The sequence below is a fragment of the Suillus subalutaceus genome (assembly GCF_016647625.1).
Source record: "Suillus subalutaceus strain FC151 chromosome Unknown DFJ58scaffold_103, whole genome shotgun sequence".
Lineage (NCBI taxonomy): Eukaryota > Fungi > Basidiomycota > Agaricomycetes > Boletales > Suillaceae > Suillus > Suillus subalutaceus.
In genome coordinates this window covers 158,463-176,352 of record NW_024540352.1, presented here as the reverse complement: position 1 = coordinate 176,352, position 17,890 = coordinate 158,463, and the positions used below count along the sequence as shown (strand labels likewise).

Sequence of the window (17,890 nt, the reverse complement as noted above, 5' to 3'; positions counted from 1 at the left end):
ACACAACTTATTGGTGAGTTATTCTTTGCTTCCATCGTGTCCAAATATACTGAGTTATTTATGCAGCCTCCATGCTTCGCGAGCACGGCACACAGCGACCTTCAGTATTTGAGCTCCTCGCTCAAGTACACGCCATACAAGGTACCAAATCGCACTTCACCTACGACATTCCTCCGCCTCATCCTCTCGCATGAGGCCGCAGTCTATGCTTGCCCTTCCAATGCTTAAAGGTACGCAGGGCTTCCTGATCTGTGCCCTCCCGCCCATCACAGCTCACCTTGAAACTTTTCAGGATCAGATGCATGCGGTGGGCCGAAAAGCCTGTGGGCTTCAGATAGAGCGCAAGATGCATCAGTATCTGGATTGGGAGCTCAATGTGGATCCAGTGACGCTTAGGGAGTTCGAGGACATGGTCAAGAAGGATTTTGTAGGTCAAGGACCTTTCCCAACTTACATTCTTCCCTCATCATCTAAGACAACCCCTCCTCCTACCACAGATCCCTTCCCGCTTCCTCCAACCACTTTGGCACCTACGCCTACATATGGCCATCGTTATCCTTCACCGCCAAAGCCTGATTTCCCTCCGCCCAACTCTTCCTACATCACACCACCCACATCGCCAGACACGCCGTCACCAAGTTATTTAACATCAACGTCTCCAGCGTCAACAGCATCTCCTCCAACACCCCCAGGTATGGAGGACTGTACGACTCGCATCGTTTCAGCTTCGTCTTCACCAGGTATCCCAAAATTCCCTCCGCCCAACTCTTCCTACATCACACCACCCACATCAGCGGACACGCCATCACCAAGTTATTCAACACCAATGTCTCCAGCATCAACGGTATCTCCTCCAACACCCCCAGGTATGGGACTCGCATCATTTCAGCTTCGTCTTCACCAGGTATCCCAAAATTCCCTCCGCCCAACTCTTCCTACATCACACCACCCACATCATCCAACATGCCATTACCAAGTTATTCACCATCAACGTCTCCGGCATCAACAGCATCTCCTCCAACACCCCCTGTAGCACAATATTATATATATATATTATTATTATCATTATTCTACTAGAGCTGGCTTGAGCTGGCTTGAAGACCTTAAATGCGGCTCCATTAACTAGACCAAGCTACTAATTACATAAGTTATAACTACATACACAGTTTGGCTAACTAAAGCTCCGCTCACGGCTAAAGCCGGCCATGAGCCGGAGCCGCGGCAACACTACATAGAATCATTTACAGAAGCTTTGGTATTTGCCAGCTTACAAATAATATGTGACAGCAATTTTGGCTTCCAAAAGCAGAAAATTTCCCATCTGGCTCAATTCCTGATGTCAGGACTTCCCACAATATTGCCACACCGCATTTTTGGCCACATGGCGTGGGAATTACCCCACAACACCCAAAACATCGCCCATTTTGGGACTCTCCACAATATCAATTATTCCCACACCCTTCCCACCTCACTGCAGCTTCACCACTACACCACAATAGATCCCCCTTCATATATAAGTAGTAGTTTAGTATATATATGTATAACATAATATAATAGACCGCTTTTTTTGCTCATTTGTATGCCTGCTCCTCCTCCAGGGGCCATTCAACATATGGTAGGGTATAGAACACTTTCGCACTTTTGCCCCTTTGGCATGGAAGTGTTCTGGGATAGTCAGAACATGTTTATGACCATATATGAATAGATCTCCATCTTTATTTAACCCCCTGAAGCGCCCTACATCAATAGGTATAATGTATGTATGGGAAAACACAAAATAGGTCCACATTTTCTGGTTTCTAGCCATATAAACTTGGAAAAACTGTCCCCAACATCTATTCAATAGTAGGAAGAATGTATCAGGAGCTCAGGACCATAGGGAAAGACCTTGTTGTGTAGTGCATCCCCCCTTTCCTGGTGGTTTACCCCCTGTGAAAATTTTCCTGTTGGACCGGACCTTAATTGGAGTCAGGGAGTCTATTTCTATGTATATTTGGACGTAGATGCATCATATAGCTAGCCCAGGACTCACATTAGGATCTCTCTCTACAGGAACAAAAACATAGAAAATCGCGTTTTTGACATTTTTGATATTTTTCAGTATCTTACCCTGCACCATCGGTCAACCTGTTCATATCTCATAGTAGTAGTATATGTAAATATGTGGTTTCATGTTAAGGATCAGTTAGATATAGGTCGGAAATTTGAGATTATAATGTAAAGGGGTATTTCGATTTGATTAGAAGGCCTATATGATAACAAAGGCTGTGATAAGTGATCAGAGACCTGGGGACCTCTCATATATGTTCCTCATGATATGACTAAAGGTTAAACGAAGTCCATGAATGATTGACTGAATGACAAGGCAAATGACATATGTGTGAAAGTGACAATTGGAATTTTTTTACACAAGGTCACATTTATAGCTGATGCAGGTCAAAGATTTCATTAAAAATATGTAGAATAGATGGTAAACTACACAAGGAACCTATACTACACACTGCCCTGAGGATAGAGGTGGGTGGAAGGGATGTAGTGTAAACATGAGTTGATCTAGGATTGAAGTCTGACCACTACTCAACTGACCATTTTCGATGTTTGAGTCTTTGAAGTTTCCCACACTCAATTTCTTATCTATTTCACTCCCTCAGCACTCAGTTATTGTTGGATTGGTCTGTAACTTTCGATATATAATACCTAATATATGTGAATTGTGCTCCAGGTTTCTGATTATTAAATTTCGATGTTTTGAAGGTATAGTCTCCTTATCAGTAGAAATGGCAAGCATATACCCTAGCTCAAATCTCTGGCCTATGTGGAGCTGATCTTGGTGACAAAAAGTCAATATATATCCTATTCTAATAATATATGAACAGGTTGGATCATGGATGCAAGGGTAAGATACTGAAAAATATCAAAAATGTCAAAAACGCGATTTTCTATGTTTTTGTTCCTGTAGAGAGATCCTATGTGAGTCCTGGGCTAGCTATATGATGCATCTACTCCAAATATACATAGAAATAGACTCCCTGACTCAATTAAGGTCCGGTCCAACAGGAAAAATTTTCACAGGGGGTAAACCACCAGGAAAGGGGGGATGCACTACACAACAAGGTCTTTCCCTATGGTCCTGAGCTCCTGATACATTCTTCCTACTATTGAATAGATGTTGGGGACAGTTTTTCCAAGTTTATATGGCTAGAAACCAGAAAATGTGGACCTATTTTGTGTTTTCCCATACATACATTATACCTATTGATGTAGGGCGCTTCAGGGGGTTAAATAAAGATGGAGATCTATTCATATATGGTCATAAACATGTTCTGACTATCCCAGAACACTTCCATGCCAAAGGGGCAAAAGTGCGAAAGTGTTCTATACCCTACCATATGTTGAATGGCCCCTGGAGGAGGAGCAGGCATACAAATGAGCAAAAAAAGCGGTCTATTATATTATGTTATACATATATATACTAAACTACTACTTATATATGAAGGGGGATCTATTGTGGTGTAGTGGTGAAGCTGCAGTGAGGTGGGAAGGGTGTGGGAATAATTGATATTGTGGAGAGTCCCAAAATGGGCGATGTTTTGGGTGTTGTGGGGTAATTCCCACGCCATGTGGCCAAAAATGCGGTGTGGCAATATTTGATCAGATCTGGATCATGAAGAAGTGGTGAGGTGGGAGAAAACTACTCCAGAACAAGTAGAATCATGCCATATTGAGGTGTCTGATGTATTATCTATCATGGGAGCCATAATGGATAACCTATCAAAGCATCTGTAGTCCCTGACAAGGAAGCATAATCTGTTGTAGATAATCAGAGTTGGTTATGGATAATATTGACAGTATAGCCTGATTCAAGTTCACCTCAGTAGACATAGACCCTTGTCATCAGACTCTTGGCAATGGCTGCAAATACGGGTTGCCCAACAAAAGTCCTCAAGGAGGAAATCGTGCGTGTGGCAGTGGTTCATATGATTGCATTTCTGTCACTGATACTGGCATTTGCCTGATGGTCGTGAAGTTAATTCAACTGCTCCAACAATCTGGCAAATTCAAAGTTGGACTGCTAGTACCAACACACTGGAGAACTGAGAATGCGGACATTGTGTAAAGGCTGTGGATGAGATGGCAAGTAGATGATACCATGATAATGGGTGAAAGGAGTTTGTGAACTCCGAGCACAACAATAAAATTTAACAACAGCCAGCAACCCCAAATTTAACCCAAGTAAGGAAGTCGGAGGATCACTTCATTAAGGAAATCTCCAAGCATGATGATCAAGGCAGTGACCCAGTGAGCCAGTATACTGTCACCAATCCCACATCCAAGCCAGACCCAGCTGGATATATATGTATACAACAGCACCACAAGCACAAAAATACCGATACCGATAACCCACTCCCAGATCCCAAAATGAACGTTGCTTACAGTAAGTAATACAAATTGTACATGTGCACACGCGCATACCAATACCAATACCAGTTACTACATAAATCGTTACCCCCGAGTCGCGCGTGAATTCGTCCAGGTCGACATGGAAGATATATCAACCCCAAGTCGTCAAGTTCACAGATGCGCATGAAAGCGATGCATTACATTTGGATATCATCTTAACCCCGGACCCAATCCCCGTCATGCCTGAGTCCGTGTCTGGAGATGCGCATTTCCCCGAATGAGAGCCTCGTTGATCTTCTTCACCCACATCGCAGACATAGCGCTCGTCTCTGCCGCGTATGTCTGTGATCTATTAGACTGCAAATGCACGAAGATCAGCGGTGTAAAACACGTAGAACAGGAGTAAAAGGACTCACAGTCAAAATGACAAACTCTCGCTCGCCTTTCGGCTCTGCGCTCTCGATCACGTTTCTACAGTCCTTACTTGCGTCCCGCTCCTTCTCCTTGCCTTCCCTCGGCTTCGCATGCTCCTTGCCCTTATCACCTACTCCTAACCCGACCTCACTCTTCAAGCTCAATTGACCACCCTCCTTCTGCTTCACGCATAACAGCCGCATACTAGTAAGCAACAGTTGCCGCGTCTTCGTCTTCGTGAGACTCGCACTGATCGGGAGACGTAGTTTGCTACCACGACGCTTCGGTGATCGAGCCTCGACGCGCGTATGGAAGAGGACACATTCAGACGGTAACAGAAGGCTTGACCTATCGTGACAAAAGAGAAGTAAATAGATAGATGATTAGGATCGTCTTGAGAACTTGAGTACATCAATGACGCACCAATTTGCATTCGAACATGGCCCGTTACCCTGTACCGGAGTCTGCGCGCGATTCCGTCCGCGCGATAGGCTTGGTTTCAGTTTCGCTTCCGCATCCGAGCCAATCCTCAACTTGACGGTGAGATCTGCTGCCACCCCTTCGACGGGGCTCCCGTCTGAAGAGCTAGAGCCTGAGCCTGCTCCGTTCACTCGGGGGACATGAATGGATATAGCTGGGGGAATGATCTCGACAGGAGAAACTTCCGATGGTGATAGAGGTCCCGGTTCGGCCTGGGGTATTAGTGGTGGAGATGCCTGTATGTCCGGTAATGCAGTGTCGTGCTCGTGCTCGCCAAGGACCGTCTCTGTCTCCTCTAGATCTTCTTCCAGCCCCGACATCACCCTCCCCTCATTAGTCCTTGACTGCCACACAAGATAATCCGGCATCTCTCCCATCGGGCCCTCTTCCGCATACCCACCACCTGCATGCCGTGTCTTGAATGAATGCAACATCGTTCCCTCACTGTCCCTCGCCCACCCTACACCATCCCCACTTACCTCGCCCTCCCCACTCCCACTACCCACGTCAGCATTCCCACCCACTAATCGATCCCATATCTCTCCCACATCATCCCACTGTGCCCCTTCCACCTCATCCTCTACAGGCACCTCCTTCTTCACCAGCCCCGCCTCCAAGGAAGGAGCAGGGTCAGTCCACAGCGTCTCCCACGACACAGACGCGAAAAATGGGTGTGCCCGAAGTGCCGCATATGAGTGAGCAGAGTCTGGACTGCCGGCCCCGAGCCGCCGTGTCGGATCGCGCACGAAGAGATGCCGTACGAGGTCCTTGGCGTCTTCGTCGAATCCGTCTGGGAAGGTGTAGTCGAGAGATTTGATCTTTTGCCAGGTGAGGTATTCGCTGAGCCCTTGGAATGCGAATCTGCCGGAGATCATTTGATAGATTATACAGCCGAGTGCCCAGAGATCCGAGCTATAATGGAGATCAGTACCTTGATGAGTTGTGTTCAAGGTAGGCAAGACAGCGGATGTAAATGGTAGGTGTTACTGATGCCAGGAACGAAGAAAGGGAGAATATGAATGTAATGACACTCGAGGAACTAAGATATATGCGCATGCTCTTAAAGGTAAGCGCACCTCTTACTTGTCTCGTTGCTCTCTAGTAACTCTGGCGCGACGTATTGCGCAGTGCCCACAAATGTGTTGGCTTTCTCCGCTTCGGGACTTGTGAGAAACGCGTATACACGGAAGGAATTAGCTTACCTCCGTTCTCTAATATCTTTCCGGTACCAAAATCAGTAATCTTTATTCGAAACTGACCATCTAGAAGGAGGTTTTCGGGTTTTAGGTCTCTGCAGTGACGTCAGTAATTGTACCCTATTTTGGGCGAGGTGGAGATGGCCTCCGGGAAAGGTGATGGAGTAACGCACCTATGAATGACGTCTTTCCCATGCATATACTCTAGTGCGTCAACGATTTGTGCTGCGTAGTATCTGGAAGAGGTAAGGCTTAGGGAGCCAAGGCGTGATATGCGAGATTGCATCTCCCCATTGGGCGCCAAGTCAAGGACGAAGACTGATAGGACATTAACGACGTGGGTTCATGAGAAAAGTGGATATATGCGTGGTTCATGCATCCGATCACTGAAGCGTGCGTGGCAGTGTGAATCACCAACCGCCAAAGAGGAATAGCCGGCCGATGACCGGGATCGGATGCACACACACAGCATATAGAGAGGAACGTGGTACTGACATAGGCTCCACTCGTCCTGAAAGGTCCAGTGTAGGTGTATGATACCGGGGTGACCGGCACCCAGTTTGACGAGGACGTTCTTCTCCGCAAGGGCAACGAGCATCTTGTCCTTCCGAATTAGATGATTCTTGTCAAGGATCTTGATAGCGTATTCCTGTCCAGTCCGAATATGTCGTGCACGCATTACCTGAGGTGGCATGAGTAGGCGGTGTGGGCTATGAGCGATGCACACACTGTTGAGTAAGATCCTTCTCCGAGGGTGTCTCCAAAGGAAAAGTCTTGAGCTCCCAGCCTGCCATTCGCACTCCTCGCCCTACTTGCCTCCCGTGATCCCTTCCTACTCTTGCTCCTCTCCTTGGTCTGTTGTTGGGGTTGTACAGGTTCTGGTTGTGGATGACTGGATACTCCGAGTTCACGAGTGAGATAATTTGGAGGTCGGGAGGGGGGTAGCAGTTCTAGACTGTGGGCTTTGGGAACGTGGGGAAGAGAAAGTGCGTGCTGGTCGTGGACGGGGAGGAGACTTTGATAACTCCGATGGGATGTCAGTTTCGGAGGATGACGATATGACAGATGCATTTCTGCTGAGATCGATGAGGGTAGGCGGGAAAGTTGGTGCGGTCACTTGTACCATCCAAGAATCGTTCTGTTGACGATTTAGTTTCAAACCAAGAGATATCTTAAGTACAACCTGAGATCTTCACAGCCACAAAACCTTAATTATGTCATCCAGCATCTCTCCAATGACACACTTGCGGTAAGCATACATATTTCGTTGCGTTGCACGTAATCTCGCACTGAGTGCGAACATAATTTTTACATAGGTAGCTGTGTCATTGACACTAGTCTGTGTTCTTTTTTTTTTTTTGGTAACGATAAGCACAACCGGCAGCTGACAAGGTCAACCCCGAGGAGGCACGTTAGTTTTACGGGGGTTATACCCGTGAAGATTGAGATAATTGTACACCGGGGGGAAATACGTCGTGTTAATAGACCGTGTGGGACTCACTAGCCTGTGTTCTCAATCTCCGGACAAATGACACACTTGGTGTTTGGTTTCTAAAAAGAACAGCATTGCTGATCATGTCCAGCCAGTCTCACCCTTTTCGAGTGTCCAGTGACTTGTCAATGTCGCTGAGTCCACCGCCGCCCTCACCATCTCTCGGCCTGCAGCCATGCACGCTCTTCCAAAGTCTCTAGCCATGACCACACCCCAAACCACGAGCTCTCCAAAGCCATAACAGACCCATAACCCTTCGACTGTGGGACTTGAAGAAAGGTATTATCTCGAAGAAGATGGTAGTAAGGTGTTGGCCTTGGCGGTATCGCGAGATGGGACAAGTGATAGTAAGCGATCAGGGCGGATGATCATTCTCCCCGCGTAAATGGGTCCCCTGAGGAGAGTTACGATGCCAGTGAAAAATGTCAAATTTGCAGGATTGCTACGACAGCATAGAGTAAGCTGACGTTATGACATACCAAGACGAATTGGTAGTCGAATAGCAGGACTGTTGCTGTGTGTGGCAACAAATTAAGTATCAGTGACGAGGTAGCATAAAATTGACTTTCATTCATGTATCATACACAAAGACGCTGCTGGAGCGCTCAGTTACAGAAGCGAACCATGATAAGCTCGGTGGGAGAATGTGGTCAATTGACAAACGTAGTTGACAAGTAAACCCCAATTCTGCTCAGGTACCGCATTATACCGGTAACCTCTGATTGGGTATCCTCGATTGCTCCCACGGCCACCCTGCTTCGACTACCGTGTCATGAACTAAACAGACCGTCAAACAAGTGCCTGCTAGCTGGAGAGCGCCCGAAATAGGACACTTACGACCACCCAGAGAATCTATTTAATTAAGTATTCCCATGTTCTATGTCCGAAAAAGCAGAATGCCCTCTCTCAGGACGATCTGCACAGCTCTGACCGGTGCCTTTTTGCTCGGCTTTGGAACTCTCCTGCTCAAGCCCTCGAGCTATACTCTGGACATACAGGATCCCCCTCCGCATTCCACTATCTTCAATTCAGACTCGCAGTCATATGTCCAAGGCCCACCCACTCAACGCTTTCGAGGTCAGTATTCAGTGAAAATGTCCAAGGCTCGGGTATCACAATAACATTTGTCTCAGATAACCTTCGCAACGACACGAAGTATATTACATCGTGGACTTCATCGGGATGGAGTATGTCAACCAACCACTTGAATCTTGAATCACTGATCACAGTTATTTGTTAGCGAATGACGTGATAACCTATGTAAGTCAACGATCCACTTCCGACGCTGTCCCGCTTTCTCACAAAAACTAGGGCAATTTGATTTACCTGGCACTCATAACAGGGCGCACACCCATAATCCCAAAGTTCCTTTCTACTCATATCGACCCACGTGCACCTCCATTTGTTTTTGGGGAAGTGTTTGACGTCCCTCGACTTAGCCAAGCCATAGGGATCCACTTGCTTGAATGGCACGATGTAAAGGACGCAGAAAGTCAGGTTGTCGATGACCTTGGTTGTTGGAGTATCTGGGAAACCGTCCAACGGCACGTCCCGATTCCTGCACCACGGGGAAGTCCCTCCCTGAACCTGCTCAAGCTCGGTGAGACAACCTCGAACATCCTTCTTTGGTGATTAAATACATGGCCGTCGCAGATATCTCGTGGACGCGAACCCCAGCTTGGGTCGAGCTGACATCTCCTAGCAAACAAGACAGCCATGCATCCTTTTGGCCCCTAGCATCACTCGGGTTTCCAGAGGCTCGCTCCAAGAGCTTGGGATTATCATTAACGAACCATCCTTCTCCTCAGCATCAGGTTTCCCTTCCCCCGGATGATCACTTATTATGTTTCGATTACCTTTACTACGTAAGCGCCCATCATACATGGGAATGGGAATTGGACTATTCTCCTGCATGGAGATTTGTAGGTCAACACATGCGATGGACTGCAAGCATGGAAAGGCTTGCCGATGCGCATGCCCGGCGCGCTATGAACGTGCCAGCAAATGAACCAACACCTCCCGTGAGCAGACGTTTTCGGGTACAGGCTGCTCTACAGATCTAACTTTGGATAGTATGTATCCGTCCACATACGACATGGTGACTTCCGCGATCAATGTGCGGGGATTCCTGTGGATCAATGCTTTGCTTCGTTGTCTGTCATTGCGCGCAGGGTATCCGAGGTACAAGAGGAGCTTCGCACACGAAAAGGGATTGAGGCCACACATGTTATCATGACCAGTGACGAAAGTGACCCAGAATGGTGGTCAGAGGTTAGGGCGTTAGGCTGGACGTGGGTAGATTATGAAGCAGAGCGGACAGAGGAGATCTATGGAAAATGGTGAGCCGATTAGATGTCATATTTTCATTCTGATGCTAGAAGTTTTGACTGTTATCAGGCATCCGGTGTTTATAGATGCTATCATTCAGTCTAATGGAGCTGGATTCGTTGGCACTCTTCGTTCTACGATGTCCACACTAGCTAGCCGCAGAGTACAGTCGTGGCATGACGGAGCAACTCGAATCATCGCATGGGGGCGGCCAGGCGCTGATGACCACTGATGATGATTAGAACACTAGAATCGAGACTACTTTGTGCCTCAACAATCATTGGCTACAATGATCTTGTATTCTTATTGATGATGCGCATAATTGTCTCCTGGGCTCTAATTCACGGGCGAAAGCAACGAAAGCTTGATGTTCTTTGTGCATCGTACTGGGACTGTCACGAATCTTCCCCGAAATTCAAGCAATACAACAAGAGCTGCGTGTCTCCCGGCGTCCGCACGGATTCGATGATAAGAATATGATGTTCATCACCAAGCTCCAAGGCCAGGCCCCATATGTGTCTATGTAAAAGGGTGGCAGACGTAAACGTCACTGCTTCGTGAACTGTGTCACTTGCAAGCCATAACAGGTCTAGTGAGGCTCTACTACTCTCAATCTCTGGAGTACTCGTCCGATCCCAAACCTACTGATTCTTGCCTCCTTAAGTTGACAAGCAGAGGGTGCAACACGGAAACTTCCTCCCACCTCTCCCGATACAACATCCGAGTATTGAACGTCTCATATATGTCACACCCGATCTCGTAACCCGTTATCTCAGCGTTCGGTACAATGTCTGACAAGAACGCTGCAACGGACAATGGGCCCGTGACCTTGGAATCGGCCACTCGTAGGATTTCCAGACCGTTTCTACGGGTCCCCCCTCCAGGTCGTCGATGGTCGATATCCGGTGCCCAGGCGTTCATAGCAAGACCGACTACCGATAACACTGGGCACCGCCGCAACAACTCTGCAAAACCCTGCAGAGTAATTTTGCTTGGTTGCCGCCAGCCATTTTCGGTCCCCAGTTCAAGTGCCCGCAATTTCAGCCATGTGCCAGCCAGCTGCGCAAGCTCCTTGTCATTGAGGGAAAACGTGCAAGTTGTGTCGAGATGCAGTGCCTCCAAATGACGCAGAGAGAAGAGCGTATTCAGGATATCAAATGTGATGATATAGCCAACAGGGAATTTCGGCGGGGATACCTGCAATTCTTTCATGTGTAGATCCCTGAGATTTGGACAGTGACGTGAGATTAGGCAGAAACACTGATGGAGCTCAGCATCTGTTAAGCCCGTTTCCGTCGAATGAATACGGAGGGAGCGTAGTGATGGTAGCTCTGAGATTCCAAGAATAGGAATGCAGTGGAAAGTGCGAGCCGCGGTGATGTCGAGCCCCTGAAGGATGGTAAACACTGGTTGGCCGGCCAGTTTCATGAGGGCACCGTAGTCGTTCTTCTCGTCGACTTGAATAGTGAGATGCGTAAGCCTAGAAGATGTTGCGAGATAATATAGCGTTGCATCGTTGATTAGACCGCAGACAAGGTTCTTTAAGTTGCGCAAGCTCTGGAACACGTCAGGATGTATGTGCCTCATACTATATTTTGCGGGGAAACACGCGATGCGAAGAGAGTTGGTAGAGGTGATGTGGGGGGACAACGGGCGGAAGAAGCATTGGATCCATGTCATGCAAAATTAGCCATTCCAGTCTGGGGCTGACCAGGGAGCATAGGAGTGGTAAAGCATCTGCAGAATTATTTGACCACCAAAGCCGTTTGAGATGAGTAAACATCGGGGGTGCGAAGGATGAAGCAGCTAGTGCGTGTAGAATGGTCTTGTCGATGACTATCTCTTCTTGATCATTGACCCTGAGTGAATGAACTCTTTTGGCGTAATACTGCATTCGCTGCCAGTCTGAAAGGCATAACTCTTTGAACGTAGTCTACATATATGTGATTTCAGTATACTGTCGCGAACTGTTGTGGGTCGGAACTCACGATCTTGTTTCCGATGGTAACGATTGCAGGGACGCAAAACATCAATGGACGAAGACTTTCCAGCGACTTGTAAAGTATGTTAAGAGCAGGTTCATGGAAGAGACGACAAGTTCTACAGAGAGCTGCGAGGGATCCATGATGCCCAGTCGCAAGAACTCGTTTGCAAACAGCATCAAACAGCTCTGCGATCTGAAGACATCTGTGCATTGGGTCATCTACGTCGTCCGAAGGCTATTGCTAAAAGCTATTGTCAGTGACCTTTCATAAATGGGGAGTAGGACTGTATTACCGATGTTGTGAGGATTAGGTTAGACAAGGACTTGAATGAAGAGTACAGGACACGAGCGTTTAACTTGATTCAATGCGCAGATTTGTACAGCATTATCGATCATAGTATCGTTATCGCGCATCGCATGATATCTGGCCAATGAATGTTTTCGAGAAGCTCGCCGATCTATTACAACAGCCCTTACATGGAGAACTGTAGTACACAGGAATGAATATCCGCAACTCGGACAGGAAAATGCAAGAAGAATTGCCAGAAGAATTCTATGATCCTTGATAACAAAAAGCTCACCAATTCGACGCACTGGAGCAATTGGAAATTAGCATCTGAACGTAAAGATATCGATGGGCGCGATACCGATCAGCTGGTCAAAAAAATGGTAGGCTACAGAATAAATAAGTACAATGAGTTCAGGCGCAGAGTTTATCACTCGAAGTTCGGACACATACTAGATCATCCGAGTCATAGTGGAGTCATGACCGAGGCCACCGTGCTCCTCCGAAAACTGCAGAAAATTCCACAGAAAGGAAAGATATGACGCCCTGGAAACAACAGCTATTGATCAGCAGAAATCCATATGATTCGAAGAATCTAATCGACAAAGTGAATATGGACCGGTGCGTAAATACGATCCGCTCGAAAAGGAAATTTATTTGTATTTCTTCTTACACTGATTAGGTGCTAGCATTACACAATGCTACTTCAGATGATGTTCTCTTCGAAACGACTTGGGACATTGGCACATGCACGCGCTCTACTGCGCTCTAGACGACCATGTTCTTTACCTCAGACAGCGTCATTGAGTGGCTCATCGCTCAAGGTGATTTAAACAGTATGCTACTGATAACGGTTACCTCATGGGAGTTTGAAACTCTACTTGCTGTAGTCCCTTCAAGATGCTTTCCGAGACCCATCTTCGCCATTTCACATTGCTCCAGGACAGGCAGGTCCTGAATCCACGGACTCTCCTCCCCCACTCCCAGACCCTACTCCATCTCAGTCCAGCCACCCCACTGCAGTTGGCTCGCTGGCAGAGAACGCCAGAGCTAAGCTGATTTCTATGGGTTATGATGAAGGGTCATTATGGGAGCAGAGTATCGTATGGGGTCACCATGATTCATTTCGGTAGGCACCTCATAGACGTCGAAGGACAAGCTCATTATCTCTCTTACTACAGACACGTTAACAATGCACACTACCGTAAGGGTTCCAAATTTCTTTGAACAGGAACAACGAGGGTCGCTCACGAATCTGCCACTGGCAATATGCAAATATGCAGTACGATTCATCGAATCGGTCGGCATGTTGAAATTGTTGCCAAAGTCCGTATGTACTGAAGCTTGGCTAGGGTCGCATAGTGTGGCTCATGGCCCTCGGAAAAGTTCTTGGGGGTGAAGAACGCGTCGAGGCAATGCTCGCGGGTCCAGGGCGTTTCAGTCATACTCAAATCAGCAAACATCAATTTTAGAAGACCAGTAACGTTTCCTGACACAGTGAGATTTCCTTGTAACATTTGTTTAGTGGTGTCTTTCATAACTATGAGCAGCTTTTGATTGGTCACAGGCCGATCACCTCTTCGAGCCGCACGCAGTTCACTCTGAATGCTGTTCTTTATTCATATGCACAGCAAGCGATCGTTGCGGACTCGGATAGCGTGCTTGTTTGGTACGACTACGACAACCTGAGGAAATGCGACCCTGGGGATAATACATGGCGCATTATGAAGGCTGACTCGCATGATGGTCAAGTGGAGGGCTGATTTCCATATGCTTCAACTGAGCTCGGACTTGGTATATGTATAGTAGATTGGTTTACTCTTGAATATTCGATAATAGAGCGGCGGCGACCGGCAATCATCAATGTACAGCATTAGCAACTCAGCAGACCGTCACTCAAATCGGGTCCGTCACGCGTCAGGACCCACTTCCGCTGTGAGCTTCACTTTGTGATAACCCCTTAGCTAAGACCAGTTAGATGAACCTCTGACGAAACCATCCATAAGTGAATGTCAGGGTGTTCCGAGAGAAAAATAACTTGTCGGCAGGTTTCAAACCTGCGCGGTTCAAGGGAAACAGATTTTGATTCTGTTGTGGTAACCACTAGGCTAAGACCAGTTAGATGAACCTCTGACAAAACCATCTATGAGTGAATATCAGGGTGTTCAGAGAGAAAAATAAATTGTCGGCAGGTTTCGAACCTGCACAGTCCAACAGATTTGGATTCTGTTGTGATCACTTTGGCCAGTACACTTCAGAGGTTAAGATGAACCTCCGAAGAACTGTCCACGAGTGAATGTCCAGGGTGCAATAAGACATTTGTCGGCGTTGAATCCGCACCACCAATATTTCTAATATGTTTTGGTGCCAGTCGGCTATGACTACTTAAGATAAACCTTTAAGGGATCATCCATGAGTGAAAGTTCAGCAAGAACAAGCGTGAAAACTGAACTTTCCCGGAAACAAAGTTGGGTGGTGAGACGATCATGATGTTGATGGATATTGAAAATGTCCAAAGTCTGACGCGCCCATCAGCGGCGGTCAAAATTCCCGCCTCGACTGCTACAGCCGCTATACACATAATGCAGACTTCGGCAATGAATATTCAAGCGCTGAATGACGCAGCACAATTCTGGACATTGAAATCGCTCCTCATGTCTCCTCAAGTAAGTCGATATTGAGTGTTCAGATTAATCAAAAAGGCGCAAGCACTACACACGTACGAGTGTTTAAAGGTTATGAAGAATGCGTAAACGCAGTTGCAGTTTTCCCCGATAGACAACAAATGGTTACGAGCTCGTTCCTGTTTTTCCTGTAGGCAGATAAGGTACCACCGTGGCAGCTGCTAGATAGCAATTGTCAAATTTCATGTACCTTATGATGGAATCAGACACCGCAGCGTTCAGTTACCTAAAATGGCAATTACAGTTCTCAGGTTATTGCCGCTGTGTCCACCATATGTGATCCGCATACAAATATTCTGATTGGATTTCCTTGAGTCCCTGCAACTCCGTAACATGAACTGAACTCTAGACTTGCCCAAGCCAGAAATAGGACACTTAGTACAACCACCCGTTTATATAAGTATTCCCATGTTGCATGCCAAAGGCAGAATGTTGTCCCTCAGGACCATCTGCGCAGCTCTTACCGGTGCCTTTTTATTCGGCTTTGGAACTCTCTTGCTCAAGCCCTCGAGCTATATACTGGACATACAGGATCCCCCTGCGCATTCTACTATCTTCAACTCCCAGTCGTATGTCCAAGGCCCACCCACCCAACGCTTTCGGGGTCAGTATTCAGTGAAAACGTCCAAGGCTTGGGTATCACACTAACATTGGCCTCAGATAACCTTCGCAACGACACGAAGTACATTACATCGTGGGGTTCAGCGGGATGGAGTACGTTAACTCCAGTCAACCACTACTTCAATCACTGATCACAGCTATCTATTAGCGAACGACGTGATGTCCTATGTAAGTCAATGATCCACTTCCGACGTTGTCCTACTGCCTCACAAAAACTAGGCCAATTTGATTTACCTGGCACTCATAACAGAGCGTACACCCATACTCCCAAAGTTCCTCTCTCATCATATCGACCCAAGTGCACCTCCATTTGTTTTTGGGGAAGTGTTTGACATCCCTCGACTTAGTCAAGCTATAGGAATTCACTTGCTTGAATGGCACGAAGTGAAGGAACCGGAAAGTCAGGTTGTCGATGATCTTGGTTGTTGGAGTGTCTGGGAAACCGTTCAATACCACAATCCGATTCCTGAACCACGGCGAAGTCGCTCCCAGAACTTTCTTAAGCTCGGTGAGACAACTTCGAACATCCCTCTTTGGTGATTAAATACATGTCCATCACAGATATCTCGTGGACGCAAACCCCAGCTTGGGTTGAACTGACATCTCCTAGCGAACGAGACAATCATGCATCCTTTTGGTCCCTTGCATCACTCGGGTTTCCAGAGGCTCGCTCCAAGAGCCTGGCATTATCGCTAAAGAATCATCCTTCTCCTCAACATCAGGTTTCCCTTCCCCCGGACGATCACCTGTTATGCTTCGACCTTCTTTACTTCATAGGCGCCCATCACACATGGGAATGGGAATTAGACTATTCTCCTGCATGGAGATTTGTAGGTCAGCACATGCGATGGACTGCAAACATAGAAAGGCTTGCAGATGCGTATGCCCGGCGCGCCATGAACGTGCCAGTAAATGAACCGACACCTCACGTGAGTGCAAGTTTCAGGTACAGGTTGCTCTACAGATCTAACTTTGCATAGTATGTATCCATCCACATTCGGCATGGTGACTTCCACGAACAATGCAATCAAGTTGCTGTAGATCAATGCTTTGCCCCGTTGTCTGTCATTGCGCGCAGGGTGTCCGAGGTACAAGAGGAGCTTCGCACACGAAAAGGGATTGAGGCCACACATGTTATCATGACCAGTGACGAAAGTGACCCAGAATGGTGGTCAGAAGTTAGGTCATTGGGGTGGACGTGGGTAGATCATGCGGCAGAGCGGACAGAAGAGATCTATGGAAAATGGTGAGTCGATCAGGTGTCATTTTTATTCTGACGCTGAAAGTTGTGGCTGTCATCAGGCATCCGGTGTTTATCGACGCTATCATTCAGTCGAATGGAGCCGGCTTCGTTGGCACTCTTCGTTCTACGATGTCCACACTAGCTAGACGCAGAGTACAGTCGTGGCATGACGGAGCAACTCGAATCATCGCATGGGGGTGGCCGGGCGCTGATGACCACTGATGATGATTAGAACGCTAGAATCGAGACTACTTTGCGCCTCAAAAACCATTGGCTACAATGATCTTGTATTTTAATTTATGATGCGCGTAATTGTCGCTCCTGGGCTCGGGCTCAGGCAACGAAATCTTGATACTCGTCGTGCATCGTACTGGGGCTGTCACGAATCTCCTGACGGTGACTCACCTGAATACAGGAATATCCTCGTCTGATTTCTAGATCATATCAGGTCAAGCTGAGCTGTCATCATCTCCCGCTTTAAATCCCCTGAACACCGCTGTTAGTGTGGTCTCGTTCATTATCGGAGGCGTCAGGGCAGATACGTTTACAGACCGCATTGCCCCATCGAGGTCAGAGGGGCAGGTTTGATCTACGCGAACTGATTTTGCTGATTGAGCGGATAAGTTCGACGCGCAGTGTACTGAGGTCATATCTGATAAGTGATTTGATGAACCTGGACGCTACATTTAATTCCACCTTTTGCTCGCACTCTTCTCAGGCGCTACTTAGTCTTCCCGAGGAAGCTATAGAAAAATGAAGTC

General features: G+C 47.3%; 5 protein-coding genes across 5 annotated transcripts; 3 read left to right on the top strand and 2 right to left on the bottom strand.

Moving 5' to 3' along the window:
- Positions 1-4,323: 4,323 nt before the first annotated feature.
- DFJ58DRAFT_907288 (kinase-like protein) lies at positions 4,324-7,617 on the bottom strand (the record flags this gene model as incomplete). Its single annotated transcript, XM_041395053.1, has 10 exons — positions 4,324-4,758; positions 4,818-5,163; positions 5,239-5,698; positions 5,741-6,207; positions 6,372-6,450; positions 6,498-6,586; positions 6,665-6,809; positions 6,987-7,173; positions 7,221-7,441; positions 7,464-7,617. The coding sequence occupies 10 exons, from the start codon at positions 7,615-7,617 to the stop codon at positions 4,639-4,641; spliced, it is 2,268 nt and encodes a 755-aa protein (XP_041240667.1). The 3' UTR covers positions 4,324-4,638.
- A 1,111-nt stretch (positions 7,618-8,728) lies between these two features.
- Positions 8,729-10,666, top strand: DFJ58DRAFT_706629 (uncharacterized protein). The gene is made up of 7 exons (XM_041383735.1): positions 8,729-9,060; positions 9,117-9,170; positions 9,224-9,243; positions 9,295-9,583; positions 9,637-10,004; positions 10,057-10,322; positions 10,381-10,666. The coding sequence occupies exons 1-7, from the start codon at positions 8,856-8,858 to the stop codon at positions 10,541-10,543; spliced, it is 1,365 nt and encodes a 454-aa protein (XP_041240666.1). The 5' UTR covers positions 8,729-8,855; the 3' UTR covers positions 10,544-10,666.
- Positions 10,667-10,920: 254 nt separating this feature from the next.
- Positions 10,921-12,506, bottom strand: DFJ58DRAFT_731328 (uncharacterized protein; the record flags this gene model as incomplete). The annotated part of the gene is made up of 3 exons (XM_041386021.1): positions 10,921-11,868; positions 11,921-12,244; positions 12,300-12,506. The coding sequence occupies 3 exons, from the start codon at positions 12,504-12,506 to the stop codon at positions 10,921-10,923; spliced, it is 1,479 nt and encodes a 492-aa protein (XP_041240665.1).
- Positions 12,507-13,294: 788 nt separating this feature from the next.
- Positions 13,295-14,395, top strand: DFJ58DRAFT_803254 (Thioesterase/thiol ester dehydrase-isomerase; the record flags this gene model as incomplete). The annotated part of the gene is made up of 6 exons (XM_041390961.1): positions 13,295-13,405; positions 13,472-13,710; positions 13,763-13,791; positions 13,944-13,987; positions 14,013-14,078; positions 14,132-14,395. 6 exons carry the CDS (start codon positions 13,295-13,297, stop codon positions 14,342-14,344), a joined length of 702 nt encoding a protein of 233 aa, XP_041240664.1. The 3' UTR covers positions 14,345-14,395.
- A 1,146-nt stretch (positions 14,396-15,541) lies between these two features.
- DFJ58DRAFT_747717 (uncharacterized protein) lies at positions 15,542-17,492 on the top strand. The gene is made up of 7 exons (XM_041387547.1): positions 15,542-15,869; positions 15,926-15,979; positions 16,035-16,054; positions 16,106-16,394; positions 16,448-16,815; positions 16,867-17,132; positions 17,189-17,492. The coding sequence occupies exons 1-7, from the start codon at positions 15,674-15,676 to the stop codon at positions 17,349-17,351; spliced, it is 1,356 nt and encodes a 451-aa protein (XP_041240663.1). The 5' UTR covers positions 15,542-15,673; the 3' UTR covers positions 17,352-17,492.
- The last annotated feature ends 398 nt before the right edge of the window (positions 17,493-17,890 follow it).